The sequence below is a fragment of the Macaca nemestrina genome, chromosome 10 (assembly GCF_043159975.1).
Source record: "Macaca nemestrina isolate mMacNem1 chromosome 10, mMacNem.hap1, whole genome shotgun sequence".
Lineage (NCBI taxonomy): Eukaryota > Metazoa > Chordata > Mammalia > Primates > Cercopithecidae > Macaca > Macaca nemestrina.
In genome coordinates, this window is record NC_092134.1 from 134,003,060 (window position 1) to 134,019,476 (window position 16,417).

Below are 16,417 nucleotides of genomic sequence, written 5' to 3' on the forward strand. Positions count from 1 at the left end.
TTCAGAAACAAAGGCTGGTTTAACATTTGAAAAAATAAAAGTAGTTTATAAAATGTTATATAAACAAAACATATATCATTCCAACTGATACAAATTAGTAAAATGGTACAATTGATAAAATCTATTAGAAAATGAGAATATTATAAAACTGCTTTGCAATGAGATAGGATGAAGAAAACTATCAAGATTTGTAAATATGAATAACATGTTGAGGTATTTTTTGCCAAAACCAGAAAACGATACATATGATACACACAGAACTTTGATTGCACTTTCTATTCAACTATGGGTATAAAACCCTAGCCAGTGAAAATAAATGAAAATAAAACTAAGTTATAGCACATGGATTTAAAAAAATAAAAGTGTGATGATTTGCAGATAAAATGTTCTTTATATAGAACACCCAGAAAAAAATCAATAGTTGACATAATAGATTTAAATATATAAAATCAGTGTAATAAGTAAATATAAAATAAAAATGCAGATATCAGTTGTATTTCTATTTGTAACAACAAAAATTACTAAAGGGAATTTTAGAATCAGGATGCCATTTACAAAAGCATGAATATAAAATACCTACATTTCTGTATGACTTCAATCGCACAAAATACAAAATACGATAGAGAGAAATTAAAGATAACACAGTACATTGAAGGAAACACTTTATATTGATTAGAAAAGTCAATATTATAAAGAAGCTCATCTTTGAAAATTAGAGAATAAATGCAGTCACAAACGATCCCATGAGAGGCTCTTTTTTTTCCTGATAGCTTTATTGAAGTGTCATGTACAAAGCATAAATTTCATCCACTTAAAATGATTAAAAATCAATGATGTTTAGTATATTCACAGAGTTACAACCATCACCACTATTGGAATTTAGAAAGTTTTCATCACGACACAAAGAACGTTCTATCAATTAGTGGTCACCTCCTATTTCCACCTCCCTTAGGCATTGGCAACCACTATTCTACTTTGTGTCTCCATGGGTTTGACTGTTCTTGATACTTCATAGAAACTGACTCATATAACATGCAACTTTTAGAAAGGCTGAATACCACAAATATCATGTTGTGCAAAATGAGCCCGACACAAATGCTGGGATATCTGTACTTTAGTAATTGTGTGTATCCTACTTCAATAATTGACTTAGAATTTTCTTATTAGAGCAAATAATATAATTCATTTCAAGATTTATGCAATCATAATATTATTCCTATTTTGAGAAATATAAAATTTATCTGATGCACTGCAAATGCAAATGCTTTACTTCTAAAGCTTATGCTTACAATGATATATTACTGTAGATCCACACTGGTTTGATTTGAGTCCATGTGCATGTAGCATTGCACAGTTGTGTTCAGCATGATCTGACTCTTTTATCCTGTAATGGAAAGAAATCCATATTCTGTTACATTTTAGGCAAATGATTCATGAGACAAAAGCATTTTCTATGTACTGTAAGAAAAGAACTTTATGGAAAATGGTAATTAAATTTCTCATAATATTAGTAAGAGTCATTATTCTGAACACTCAATAGCATGGTTCCCCTTCATCCACGGGGGATATGTTTTCAGACCCCAGTGGATGCCTGAAACAGCAGGTAGTACAGAACCTATAGAGAGATTATGTTTTCTCTACACGTTCATAACTACGATAAAGTTTAATTTCTAAATTAGGCACAATAAGAGATTGACAACAATAACTACTAATAAAAAAATTATAGCAATATGCCAACAGCACTACTATTGTGCTTTGAGGATATTCTTAAGGAAAATAGTAAGAGTGGCTTTTTAATAAAAACAAGCTCTGCAATTCCCTGATAGTCCATCTCAAGCTTGTCCAACTGGCTGCCCACGGGCTGCATGTGACCCAGGACAGCTTTGAATGTGGCCCAACTTAAATACATAAACTTTCTTAAAACATTCTGTGATTTTTTTTTTTTTTTTTTAGCTCGTCAGCTATCATTAGTGTTAGTGTATTTTATGTGTGGCCCAATACTATTCTTCTTCCCATGTGGCCCACAGAAGCCAAAGATTGGACGCCCCTGGTCCATCTCATAACCAAGAGGGTTACTAGCTGACCGACGAGCAATTGACATATAGGGACTACTATGGTCTATTGTAAAATAATTATGTCAACATTTCACTAACTTTCCACATCTTTCTTCATGTATATGATTCCACATAAATTTATTCATATTAGTCTTCTGAATTTATCCTTTATATATTTTTTATATAGCACCATACAAAACAACTTACTCATGTTTGAAAGTCAGACCGTTTATTGTCACCCATGGATGATGACTGCTGTCACGAAACACACCAATCCATGAGGAAGGTAAAATGGCAGTCAGAAATTTCTAAAAAAAAAGAAAGAATTTTCACTTAAATAATAATTATGAAAACATTATAAAGACAATATATTAAAGTTGAAAATCACTATTTGCAGTACCAAAAACTTTCATAAATGTTTATGATTTTGATATAAATGAACTCTTCAATGTTTATACTTAGTACTTTCATTCTTATTCTCATGTTAATAAAGACATCTTAATTCTTGCATTATAATAGTTACCCCAATTGACTGAAAAAACACAGGAAGGATTTAAATAAGTTTCCTGATACTGTGCATTCATTCCTCCAGATACTGTGACAAAATCAATCTATATTTGCACTATATGTCCCAGAGTTGGAGATTTAGAAGAGAAATGAGAGGTTGTCATTCAGAAATAAATGACATAGAAGCTACAGATTGTGTTTTCTGGGCACCACACCATTCTTTAACTAGATAAGCCCTCACTTTTTTATCTGATTTGGTTTTGGTGGAGTAACAATGGTCCTGACCAGGTGGTGTAGACTCATCTCTCTCTGCTACTCCCTACTAAAAATAACTATTAAACTCTAGGATTAATGAAAGACAAAAGCAATGGAGAACTCTGAAAGGTGGAAAGAGGAAAATGACATTGTCTGGGACCCTAGCATCAGGATTCAACAAAGTATCTGAGCGAGCATGTTAAGTTTCCCACCCGAGAGAAGAAGGTGACCTAGGCCTGCTGTTTCCCCGCACCCAACCTGGCAACAGGAGGAGGCCCAGCAAAGCTCACTCCTGCTCTGTATTGAAGGGGAGTCCCCTCCACACCACCAGGCGAGGCTGGTACCACTGGCGAGGATGATCTACCAGGAGACCTGCTATCAATACAGCCAGAGGAAGTGCTTCCTTCTCATTCCAAGAGACACCAGGGTGGATGTGGGTGAGGGGGATTGGCAAAGCCACCCCATGACTACCAGTGCACCACCCAGGGTCCTCTTTGTCCCTGAGGGCAGGAGACCCACTTCCCCATCCAGAGACAAGGACTCAATGGATTCTTAGTGTTGTTTGTACATAGTACAGCAGTGAACAGTAACATACTACTGATAACTGCAATAATATGGAAGAATTGCACAAATATCAGATAGGAGTGAAAAACACAGACATGAAATTCACACTGTATGATTCCCTTTATATAAATTCAAGAACAGGCAAATGTTATTTATAATATTAAAAGTCAAGACAGTGTTTTGGAGAGGAGTCAGGGTAAGTGATAAGTGTACACACAGGGGTGGAACTGCTAGAGCTGGAAACTTTTATTTCATGATCTGTCTTATATCACATGAGTTCATGCACTTTGCAATCAATCTGCATGATCAGATCATATCATTCCTGATAAAATTAGATGCAACATTTATTGTGTATTCAAAGTATTTATAGAAGCATGGTTTTCCTTGAAAACAAAAACTGAAAATAAAAGTACATTAGCAGTATATAACTTTAGAAACATTAAGTCAATCAATTGAATATTACATAAACTTGAAAATATATAAGATAATTATATGTACACACACATGGATGTTTCCTACAAATGTATTATTCACTGAAAGAAGCTTTTCATAAAATCTTTGAAACATTTATATCTTACCATTTCTTCTTCATTATCTATAGAAAGCAGACTAGAGTTCTTTGAAGCACAGGCCAGCAAACTCTCTGCCCAAGTTCTTTTTTCCTTGCCAATGTAATAACAACTGTTGGAATATGTAATCCACTCCTCAGGACAATGGCCACAATGACGTACTAAATAAAGATATGAATTACTATGCAGAACAATATGAACGTTTACAAATGAAAATTCATTTACATATTTGCAACAGTATAAACCTGTATGTGCTTAACATATTTATGCATCCTTACCGGCTTATAAATATATGTTTTTAAATAACCGAGTCCGTCATACACACATGCACAGACAAGGGTTAGCCTGTCATCCCTAATCGTGTTCCCATATAAAGCAAACCACCAAAAAAAATACACTCTCCACATGTCTTGAACGTCACTGATACACAACTGCTTTTTTAGGATAGTAAAATTATTCATTCCATATCATCTCATAGCAGTAGGAAACTTCTGTTAATTGGGAGAAAGAGGGTAGAATGATTTTAAGTGAGTATTTCTACTTATCGGAGAAAAGGAAATGCTGCCTTATAATCTTTGTTTATAAATATTTATGGCTGAATTTTAAGGCTTATTTTCTGCAAAAATGCCATCATTCTTTTATATGCCTTAAAACAGACACAAAATATAAATTGTACTAATATCAGAACGTTGAAAATAAAAGTGTACCTTTCTGAGTTCTTGTATTCGGGAAAGAATTGTTCTGTTCCAGGATTGTAATAGAAAAATTAAAATGAGTTTTATAAAAACTAGTATCTAGATAAACCATAATGAGTTTAGTTTCTTACTTTGAAACTTTGTGTGTTATTTAAAATGGGGACAATCTTTAATAAAATTCACTTTTTCTATAAAAATAAATGACTAGATCTTCGAAAGAAATATTTTTAAAGACTTTAGCACAAAACTTCACCATCTCTTGTAGTATTTGACGTAACCACTTTCAAAAATTAATTCGTTTTTCTAAATACTTTTCTCCTATAGCATGCATTTGAATTATGAATTCAGAAAATACATCGTATGTGTATGTGTGTGTATATATATACAGATAGGTTACACACACACAAAAATAAACACATATTCTCTACAATGATTTTGTTATTTATGTTGTGAAAAGTTCAGAATAACCATATTACTTCTGGGTCCAAATTATACTAATATCTGAACGTTGAAAATAAAAATGTACCTTTCTGGGTTCTTGTATTCAGGGAAGAATTGCTCTGCCCCGGGACTGTAATAGAAAAATTAAAATGATTTTTGTAAAAACTAATATCTAGATAAACCATAACAAGTTTAGTTTCTTACTTTGAAACTTTGTGTGTTATTTAAAATGGGGACAATCTTTAATGAAATTAACTTTTTCTGTAAAAAATAAATGAAGTAATAGATCTCTGAAATAAACATTACAATGAGAGTTCTATTCTTCAACAGTATGAAATATTTTGAGGCACTTCCAAGCATTAAAGTAAAATGTTCCCGTCTAATCTTTCAAGAATGTGCTTACAAGGAATAAGAACTATTGTTTTTAACACAGTGGCCATCAGGACAATGCAAATGATTCCCAGGACCTCAGCAGTGAGCTTCTCTGGAGGTGGCAGTAAACCTGCAGGGAGAGAAATAGAGGCACTGAGAGAGGGGAGATAGAGAGTTGATTAGGATTCCATACCAGAGAACCCACATGCACAGGGAAACATAATGATAACCTCTGGCCTCTAAATCTACATCTACTCTGGTAATCTTTCTCTCAGAATATACCAGTTCATTTTCAGGAAACATAATGTTCCATGAGTGGATCGCCGAGTATGGTTGAACAATGCCCTAATAAAATTAGTCTTCTGATGTCATATTAGAATATTAGATCCCAATTATGAACTCTGATTCTCACAAGTGCAAAATATTCGCTAATCTTTCCCCACCCTTCTGCACTCAACTGTACGTCCTAGAACAATAATATCGAAGATCTATTTAATGTGTTACCTTGGCAGTCATATATTTGATCAATCCCTTGATGATTCACAGAAGGATTTTGAAGGTTTAATTCTACTTGGAATATTTCCTGTTCGGTTCCTGAAATGGAGCTTTTATTGCCTTTAGGTTTCCTTTGCTGCCTCTTTGGATCCTGGGCCAGACTCATTTCTGAGAAGGTTCCTCTTTGTTTATTCATCTCTGCAGCTGTGTGATGTCAGGGACTGTGCTCTACGATAACTGTACTTAAGAAGCTATAAACGGTGTATATTTTGATAGGATCCCTGGTATAGGCAATTTGCATATGTTGGGACTGAGCAGTAATGTTTACTTTGCTGTTAACCAATGTAAAATGCTGGTACTAATTCCCTAAAGCTTTAAGCAAAAATCACATGATACAATTGGTATTTTTTTAGAGATATTCTGTATTTGACATAATATATCTAATGGAAACAATAAAAACATTAAACCTGTGAGAAATAGGAAGTTCATGAAAAAAATTTGTATTAAATTAAGTTTAAATTCTTCAAAAATATATAGCACCAATAGAATGCATATGTTAACAATTAAAATACTGTATTTAGAAATACAAATACACTATTTCTTATGATAGGTTTAAGATTCCCTGATGGTTAAGCATATTGTGCCATAAGATAAAATAGTTCTGTTAGCATATAGAGTAACTTCTTTTTTTTTTTTTTTTTTTTTTTTTTTTGAGACGGAGTCTTGCTCTGTCACCCAGGCTGGAGTGCAATGGCCGGATCTCAGCTCACTGCAAGCTCCGCCTCCCGGGTTCACGCCATTCTCCTGCCTCAGCCTCCCGAGTAGCTGGGACTACAGGCGCCCGCCACCTCGCCCGGCTAGTTTTCTTGTATTTTTTTTTTAGTAGAGACGGGGTTTCACCGTGTTAGCCGGGATGGTCTCTCGATCTCCTGACCTCGTGATCCGCCCGTCTCAGCCTCCCAAAGTGCTGGGATTACAGGCTTGAGCCACCGCGCCCGGCCATAGAGTAACTTCTTATACTAAAAATTCATTTTTTAAAAGGACATGAGGTATTGTCAAATGATTTTTTTTCTAAATTAGGAAATTGGAAAATTCATTAAGATTTTAAAAATATATCTTATATCTTGTAAAACAGTACATTACTCTATGCATAAAGTAAATACTATTGAAAACAAAATGCATTTTTAAATTGCTTCTTTTACACAAGAAATTGGTAATTGATTTAAGGACTTAAATTGGAAAACTTAAAATGATGAATAAACGTGTGGGCCATCTGTGGAAGAACAGTGTCCAATCAAACTTTCAGAAAGCTCCTATGGTTGTAGAAGTCAGTGAGGGTCGCTTTGGTTGTATAAGTAATTGTAATAGTTCAGATAATGTAATTTAATAATCTAGTCAATGAGCTCTGTAGTCAGTGAGACTACAATTAATTCTAGCTTTGCAAGTTATAATGGGTGACCTTTACTAAATTACTGCGTGTCTACTAACCTAGTTTACTAATCTACATTGGGAAAAATAATTTATAAAGTATACTACATGCAAAACTAAACACACAACCTGGGACATGTTAACACTGAATATATAATATATATTTTGCCTATTTTTAACGCAATTACCATTTTATTATTTCTGATTGGCATTAGAGTGTGTAAAATAACTCATTAATTAGGCATCTCATGTCAGTGTGGTACATCTGTTTTGCAATGTTCGGTTCAATTGTTTCAGGTCTTCCAATTGTTTATAATTCAGGTCAGATGCATTTTATGGAAATGACTTCATCCTTGCTTTTATTAAAAATTAAAACTACTTTCATTAAATCCAGGTATGAGATTGAGAATTAATGTTTGACATTCACAATTTGAGGTATCCATTTTAAAAAAAATTTTTAGAGGTTGCTCTAAATGTAATATACAATTAAGCCAGTAAGGATTACAAAATCCAAAATGAATTGTTCATTGTCATGATGGTTATGGGTTTCACTCTGAATTACATTGATTGGCAAACCTATTATTATGTGTGCATCTACTTGAGTGATTCTCCACAGGCAATAACTCTAAGAAATTCTCAAACGTATTTTATATTTTGGCTCGTTTTTCACCTTGAATTATTCACATGAAGAGAGTTCTACCTTGATTTTACTCTATATAAACTTTATCTCAGGTGCATCACAGTCAGTATTTACAATCTTCTACTAAATGAGATGAGCAAGTAGAGAAACAGGGAGAGTAGCAACACATACCTTCTGTCACCAGAAAGCCACACGCCCTTCAGTGGAGAGGTCAGGTTACCTCCTAAAGACACAAACCTTATCTGTGATCTTCACAGACTGCCCTTTGAAGGGTCAGAGTGAGGCAAGAGTGGAAAAAGTAGATTCCTCGCCAATGTGTCACTTCAGATTTGAACAGGAAATTCTCACCCTAGGGCTATTTTGAATCAGTTTATCTCATCACACACTCTATAATATAGGAGACTTTGGGTGGCTAGGGTGGCATTTAGTTCGTCCATTTTCAGTGCCTCTTAGAAATTATTTTAATAGTCGACAGGGTGGGGGGAGAGCAGAGATTTGACCCATGGAGTTGATTGTTTCCTTCTCAGTCACAAACACCAAAATCTTGTAACTTTTTAAAAGTATCTTAGATGTTTACTTTCCACCTTTAGACAAGCTGCCTAAAAGTTGGCATTATATACTTCTTTATCATACACCTCTATCACTGTTATCATACTAAAAAATTTAAATAATCTTATCAATCAGAATTTAATGTACTTGTCACTGTTTTCAGAAAATGCTACGTTTTCAACTTTACTGTAACTGACATGAATTTTCAAACTTATCTTCTTGATTTCTTTGCCGTAGTTCTTAAAATTCCCTCATTCATTTTTCTTCTTTATGTAAGTTAACCAGATTCCTCTGATTAAAATAAATGTCTCTTGAAAGAATAAAATATTAAACAATACTGAACTATATCTTTATGCCAGAGACTGATCTAATAAAAAACTACCTACAATATTGTTCACCGATTCCTTCTCTAATCATGACTTATTGTCTCAATTTTAATAGAAATATTTGTTTTAATGATTAAAGCTTAAGTTAAACTAAGTAGGGAGGTAAAAGCAATTTTTAAGATATCACCTACTTAAAAATGGGGAGGACAGAAAACAGATATTTTTTAAAACATAAGTAAAATGATACATGAGTGCCGGGGTGTGGTAGCTCATGTCAGTGATCCCAGCATCCAGAATCACTTGAGCTCAGGAGTTTGAGGTCAGCATGATACACAGGATGAAACCCCATCTCTTCAAAACAAACAAACAAAAAAAATTAGCCGAGGATGCTGGTGTTTGCTTGTAGTCCCAGCTGCACTGGAGGCTGAGACTGGAGATCGCTTGAGCCCTGGAGGTCAAGGCTGTAGTGAACTGAGTTAGTGTCACTGCACTGCAGCCTGGCTGACAGAGCCAGACCTTGTCTCAAAAATAAGTAAACAAAAATTTTTAAAAAATGGTATACGAATATCAGGAAAAAAACTATAAATTATCTAGTCATATTAAATAAAATCTTTTCATCATTTATTTTCTATCAAGAAAAGGGTGAATGTTTATGCATAATTCTATTGCCCAGGCTGGAGTACAGTGGTGCCATCTCAGCTCACTGCAACCTCCACCTCCTGGGCTCAAGTGATTCTCCTGCCTCAGCCTCCCGAGTAGCTGGGATTACAGGCGTGCACTAGCATGCCTAGCTAATTTTTTGTATTTTTAGTAGACGAGGTTTCACCGTATTAGCCAGGATGGTCTCAATCTCCTGACCTCGTTATCCATCTGCCTCAGCCTTCCAAAGTGCTGGGATTACAGGCATGAGCCACTGTGCCTGGCCATTCTCTGAAATCTAAAAAGTTGAAATTTAAATCTATATTTATTTCTTTGCACTGAGAATTATTATTTGCCCTTCCATCAGAATGGCTAATGTTGGTAGGTGTATATGTTTTTCTGTAAAATATATTGTAATATATTTTCACAAAATAAATTAATAATGTTATATGCATATATGCTTGTGTTTATATTGTATCTATTTCTATTACAAGTACATTTTTTTATATGTACATTTTATTACATTTTCATTAACTAGGTTTTTTCTCTTAGTCATATTATGGAATTAAAACAGTAAAATCATTCACTAAAGATGCCACATAACATAACATATCATTCACTAATGTTTTCTGTTTAAGTTTGAAATACTGATGTCTACTACTGCTACAAACATCCACTTGGAGTTTTCCATTAAATAGTGTTATACTGTTATTGTTTGCTTAATGACAGGGATACTTCTGAGGAATGTGCCTTTAGGCAATTTCATCCCTGAGTCAACATTATAGAGTGTAAATACACAAACCTAGATGGTACAGCTACTACACACCTATGTTATATGGGATAGCCTATTGCTCCAAGGATACAAACCTGTACAACATGTTACTGTAGTGAATAACGTAAGCAATAAACAGAATGATAATTTTTGTTTATCTAATCATATATAAACATAAAAAAACAGTATAATATGGTTTTAAAAAAAGGGGAAAAAATGGCATGCTTTTATAGGGCACTGACTATGAATGAAGCCTGCGGAAATGGCATTTTCCCTGGGTAAGTCAGTGAGTAAGGAGCAAGTGAAAGTCACGGCCTAGGATATTACAGCACACTACTGCAGGATTCATAAACTCTACACTAGGGTACACTATAGTTATGCAGCACGTTTTTTCTTTAGCTAATAATAAATTAACTTTAGCTTACTGCAACTTTGCTGTTTTTTAAATTTTTAAATTTTTAAAAACTTTCTGCCTCTTTTTAAATATCCTTTATTTAAAAACAGAAATTGCACAGCCTTAAAAACTATTTTCTTTATATTCTTATTCTACAAGCTTTTTTCTATTTTTCATTTTAATTTTTCTTTTTAACCTTTTAAAAAAACTAACACAAACACACGCATTAGCCTAAGCCTACACAGTGTCATCCAGATCAATATCACTGTCAACCCCTCCACATCTTGTCCCACTGGGAGGTTCAGGGACAATAACACATGTGCAGCCGTCCTCTCCTATGGTAACAAGGCCTTCTTCTGGAATTCCTCCTGCAGGACCTGTCCAAGGTTGTTTCTCAGGTAACTGATTTTGCAGAAGTAAAAGGAGTACACTCTAAAATAATAATTAAAAGTACACTACGTTAAATACATAAACCAGTAACACTGTTTATGTATTATCATTATCAAATGTTATGTAGTATATGTAATTGTGTATGCTATACTCTATTCCACTGGCAGCATGGTAATTTGTTTACATCAGCATCACCACAGACATGTGAATAATACACTGTACTGCAACTATTGCTATGACATCACTAAGTCATAGGAATTTTTCAGCTCCGTAATAATCTAATGGGACCACTATCTATGTGCAGTCTGTCATTGACTAAAACATTTTGTGCCATGTGACAGTATATCATGTTCTTTGTTAATCGAAATACAGGTTTCTACTGTTTGAGCATTTAATGTGAATGAAATTTATGCTTATACAAAGGCACAATAAATATATAAAAAGAAAACAAAAATTACACAAGATAACTGGAGTAATTAGAATTTACTGTATATGATGTGTACATATATATATGTTTATATGACCTAAATACACACACACACACAGAACTTACAATGATTAATATTAGGTGTCAACTGGATTGGATGGAAGGATGCCTAGATAGCTGCTAAAGTGTTGTTTCTGGCTGTATCTGTGACGGTGTTGGCAGAGGAGATTGATATTTGAGTCAGCGGACTGGGCGTAGACGACCCATCCTCAATGTGGGTGGGCACCATCCAATGGCTGCCAGAGCGAGTAGAACAAAGCAGCTAGAAGAAGGTGGGGTAAGCTGCCTTGCTGAGTGCTCGACTTTAATTTTTCTCCCGTGCTGGATGCTTCCTTCCAACCCTCCTGCCCTTGGACATCAGACTCCAAGTTCTCCAGCCTTTGGACTCTTGCAATTACACCAGTGGTTTTACAGGGGCTCCTGGGACTTCGGCCGCAGACTGAAGGCTGCACTTTTGGCTTCTCTGACTTTAAGGCTTCTAACTCAGACTGAGCCACTACTGGCTTCGTTCTTCCCCAGCTTGCAGATGGCCTATTGTGGGACTTTGCCTTGTGATTGTGTGAGCCAATTCTCCCTAATAAACCCCCTTTCATATATACACATATCCTCTTAGTTCTGTCAGTCAGGAGAACCCTAATGCCGAACGTACATATGTATTACTGTGACTATTGCAAATAATGGCAATATCTGGTTTCCTATGGGTTATGGGTAAGTTGGAATTCAATAAGAACTGAAAATGTACTTTTAATGTAACATGAAATAATTTTCAATGAATTTAAGATATTAGAGTGAATTAGTTATTAATGAAAATAAAATTTAAATATCTTCAATAGATTAAACACAGATTCCCAATGAAAACTTGGATATTCAAAAAGAAGACTTAAAGGATTTACGTGGATATACCGAATTGGATATTGAATAGTGTATTAATGACAAAGTTTCCAACACTGAAATAAATATTTACATTAGAATTTGGGGAGCAGATACAGGCTAATTGGTAAACAAAATAGAGAGTAATCTTACTTTGTTTGTACTGGTATAATAAAATATCACAAACCAAGCAATGTATTAACCATACAGATATATTACTCACAGTTCAGAGAGCAGGGAGGCCCAAGATCAAAGTGTCAGCAGGTTTGGTGTAAATTGTATTAAATTAACAAGTTTGCATGTGGAAAGTAAACAATGAAAATATTTATTATGAAAACATAAGTGAACAACAGAGTTTAAACACTTGGTAATGTTCAATCAGAATGTAATAAAATTAAGTTATAATTAACACCTGTGGTTCTATATTTCAATACAAATAAAATACATAAGGATTATCTTTTAGAGATTGATAATTATATTAAGTATAGAGTAATTTGAAGGTAAAAGCAAAGAATGTATATATTCAGTAATAACTGTTGTCTTTATGAGACATTCCTTTCATGTAAGCATAAAGAAAAATGAATATGAAAGTAGAGCTACCATATGATCTGGCAATCCCACTCCCAAGTATATACGCAAAAGAAAGAAAATCAGTATATCTGAGGGATAGCTGTAATCCCATGTTTGTTGCAGCACTGTTCACGATAGGCAAGATGTGGAAGCTACCTGAGTGCCCATCCACAGAGGAATGGACAAAGAAAATGCAGTATATATAAACAATGGAGTAATATTCAGTCATAAAAAGAATGAGACCCTGTCATCTGCTACAACATGAATGGAACCAGGGGTCATTATGTTCAGTAAAATAAGCCAGTCACAGAAAGACAATCATCACAGGCTCTCACTTACTTGTGGGATTTAAACATCACAACAATTGAACTCATGGAGAGACAGAGTAGAAGGATGGTTACCAGAGATTGAGATGGATAGTGGAAGGGTAGTAGTATGGAGGTGAAAATGTTTAATTAATTTCTATAAAAATATTTAGAAAGGATGAATGAGACCTAGTGTTTGATAGCACAACAGGGTCACTACAGTCGATAATAATTTAATTGTACATTTTAAAATAATTAAAGAGTATAATTAGATTGTAACACAAAGGATAAATCCTTAGGGAGATGGAAACACCATTTTTACATGATGACATTATTATGCATTGCACGTCTGTCTCAAAACAACTCATGTACCCAATAAACATATACACCTACTATGTACCCACTGAAATTAAAATTGAAATATTTAAAAAAGAAAAGATGAAGATAAAATATTTAAAAACATACCTTGCCCCACGAACTGGTAGAACACTATTACAGTTAATGTGCTGTCTTAATATAAGGCAAGCCCTTTACTGGAATTGAAGAAGCATGCTTCATAATGTTAGATTAACTTTCCAAACCACTAATAATATACATTTTTATCGTTGCATGTACCTAATGATACAAGTTCAACATATAATTGAAGAAAGTGAATGAGTAAACAATCATAAATGGGATTTTTAAACACTTTTCTCTCAGTGCTTAACACATAAACAGGCCAGGGAGCCTATAGAAAGATTAGAACTAGACAAGTAGTTATCACTCATATGCACACACTCACACATATGTAGAATACTCACATATTTAATTTCACATATTTTTCTCAAATACACTATAAGCTCATAATTCTAAGCATATTAGTAAAAAATATAGGACTACGATTTCAATGTAGTGCCACTAGCCAAGCTTGGCCAGTGGACAGTTAAAAAATAGCTATTCTAACACAGCATTAATTAATACAAAATAAAGAACATGTAAAACCAGTTTCTCAGCACACTAGCCACATCTTTGTGTACAAAGATGAAGAATATTTCCAGCTTCATAGAAAATGTTCTAACTACAGTTTACCTACCACAGAAGTCAATAAAAAAATCTGCCAACCTTACATGGTTTTAAATTCAATAACACATGTCTAAATAACATATGGGTGAACGAAATTATCAAAGTGAATGGTCACAAATTTTATATGAATTATACGGAAAAAAGAAAGTCTTTCTTGTAAAAACTGATTGCCCTCAATGTACATATATTACAAAAGATGGCCTAAAAATTAAATTACCTGTGAATGCACTGAAATAAATTAAAAATAGAAAAGCTAAAATTAAATACAAGTAATGTATAAGAAAAAAATGAATAAACAGTAAACAATCACAATAAAGAATAATGTTACAATAGAGAGAAGAGAAAGGCCAAAGGTATTTTCATTGAAAATGTCTTTAAAGTTTGATGAAAGACTACTAAGAATATACACCTATTAACACATCCACAAAAATAATAAATTTAACATTTTAAAAAATTGATAAGGGCTGGGCACAGTGATGCCTCCCAAAGTACTGGGATTATAGACTTGAGCCACCAGAACTGGCGTATTTCTAGATTAAACATGGAAATACCATTATGGTCTGTACAGTTATTTAGAGGCAATAAAAGTATATTTTTATTACATTTTAATGTCTATATGAAATAGAAAATTCATGAATACTCATTACCAAATGCAGTACCTCAAATAGAAATCTGAGTATATCCTACATGTATTAAAGAAATTCAGTTTAGACATAAACTTTCCTAAAAAATAGTCTACAAACAGATGGCATAACAGGGAATGATAACATTTAAAAATAAAGCAGTACTCTCAACAAATGCTTCCAGGTTATAGAAAAACAGAAATTCTTCCCAAGATAGCCTGGATACCGAACCTTTCAAGAATATAGTTATGAATAAAAACATGGTCAAATATCCTTGCGAACACGGATGAAAAAACAAATCTTACCCTACATAAAATACATATGCATCGATTTTTTTTTTTGAGACAGAGTCTCCTGTTGCCAGGTTGGAGTGCAGTTGTGCGCTCTCGGCTCACTGCAACCTCCCACCCCTGGTTTAAAGTGATTCTCCTGCCTCAGCCTCTCCAGCAGCTGGGACTATAGGTGTGAACCACCATGTCCAGCTAATTTTTGTATTTTTAGTACAGATGGGGTTTCAGCACGTTGGCCAGGATGGTCTCAATTTCTTGACCTTGTGATCCCCTTGCCTCAGCCTCCCAAATGGGTTGGATTACAGGCCTGAGCCACCACACCCAGCCAGCACTGATACTTTGATATTTTATGAGGGAAATATACAATGATCATCATGGATTTATTTCAGAAACAAAGGCGGGTTTAACATTTGAAAAAATAAAAGAAGTTTATAAAAAGTTATATAAACAAAACATATATCACTCCAACTGACACAAATTAATAAAAAATGTTACAATTGATAAAAATCTATTAGAAAATAGTAATATTACAAAACTGCTTCAATACGAGAAAAATAGAATGAAAAAGACAAAAGCTTTGTAAATATGAATAACATGTTGAAGTATTTTTTGCCAAAACCAGAAAACGATACATATGATACACACAGAACTTTGATTGTACCTTCTGTTCAACTATGGGTATAAAACCCTAGCCAGTGAAAATAAACGAAAATAAAACTAAGTTATAGCACATGGATTAAAAAAAATAAAAGTGTGATGATTTGCAGATAAAATGCTCTTTATATAGAACACCCAGAAAAAAATCAATAGTTGATATAATAGATTTAAATATATTAAATCAGTGGAATAAGTAGATATAAAATAAAAATGCAGACATCAATTGTATTTCTAACAACAAAAATTACTAAAGAGAATTTTAGAATCAGGATGCCACTTACAAAAGCATGAATATAAAATACCTACATTTCTGTATGACTTCAATCCCCCAAATACAAAATACAATAGAAGTTAAAGATAACACAGTATATTGAAGGAAACACTATGTTGATTAGAAAAGTGAATATTATAAACAAGCTAATCTTTGAAAATTAGAGAATAAATGCAGTCACAAACAATCCCA

The 16,417-nt window shown here is 33.8% G+C and overlaps 1 protein-coding gene across 1 annotated transcript; it reads right to left on the reverse strand.

The window, feature by feature from the left end:
• LOC139356889 (killer cell lectin like receptor C2) lies at positions 1-6,377 on the reverse strand. Its single transcript, XM_071072244.1, has 6 exons — positions 5,962-6,377; positions 5,489-5,587; positions 4,657-4,701; positions 3,959-4,110; positions 2,262-2,362; positions 1-1,384 (listed from the first exon to the last, which is right to left on the reverse strand). Exons 1-6 carry the CDS (start codon positions 6,146-6,148, stop codon positions 1,273-1,275), a joined length of 696 nt encoding a protein of 231 aa, XP_070928345.1. The 5' UTR covers positions 6,149-6,377; the 3' UTR covers positions 1-1,272.
• Positions 6,378-16,417: the final 10,040 nt, after the last annotated feature.

What these genes read in the sequence shown, in the direction of transcription:
- LOC139356889 (XM_071072244.1), bottom strand. Translation starts at nt 6,148, where the DNA reads ATGAATAAACAAAGAGGAACCTTCTCAGAAATGAGTCTGGCCCAGGAT. An exon ending in TAGATAATGAAGAAGAAATG is followed by an intron (nt 2,363 to 3,958) that starts GTAAGATATAAA and finishes CTTTTTTTTTAG; the next exon opens with AAATTTCTGACTGCCATTTT. An exon ending in GGTCTGACTTTCAAACATGA is followed by an intron (nt 1,385 to 2,261) that starts GTAAGTTGTTTT and finishes TTTCCATTACAG; the next exon opens with GATAAAAGAGTCAGATCATG.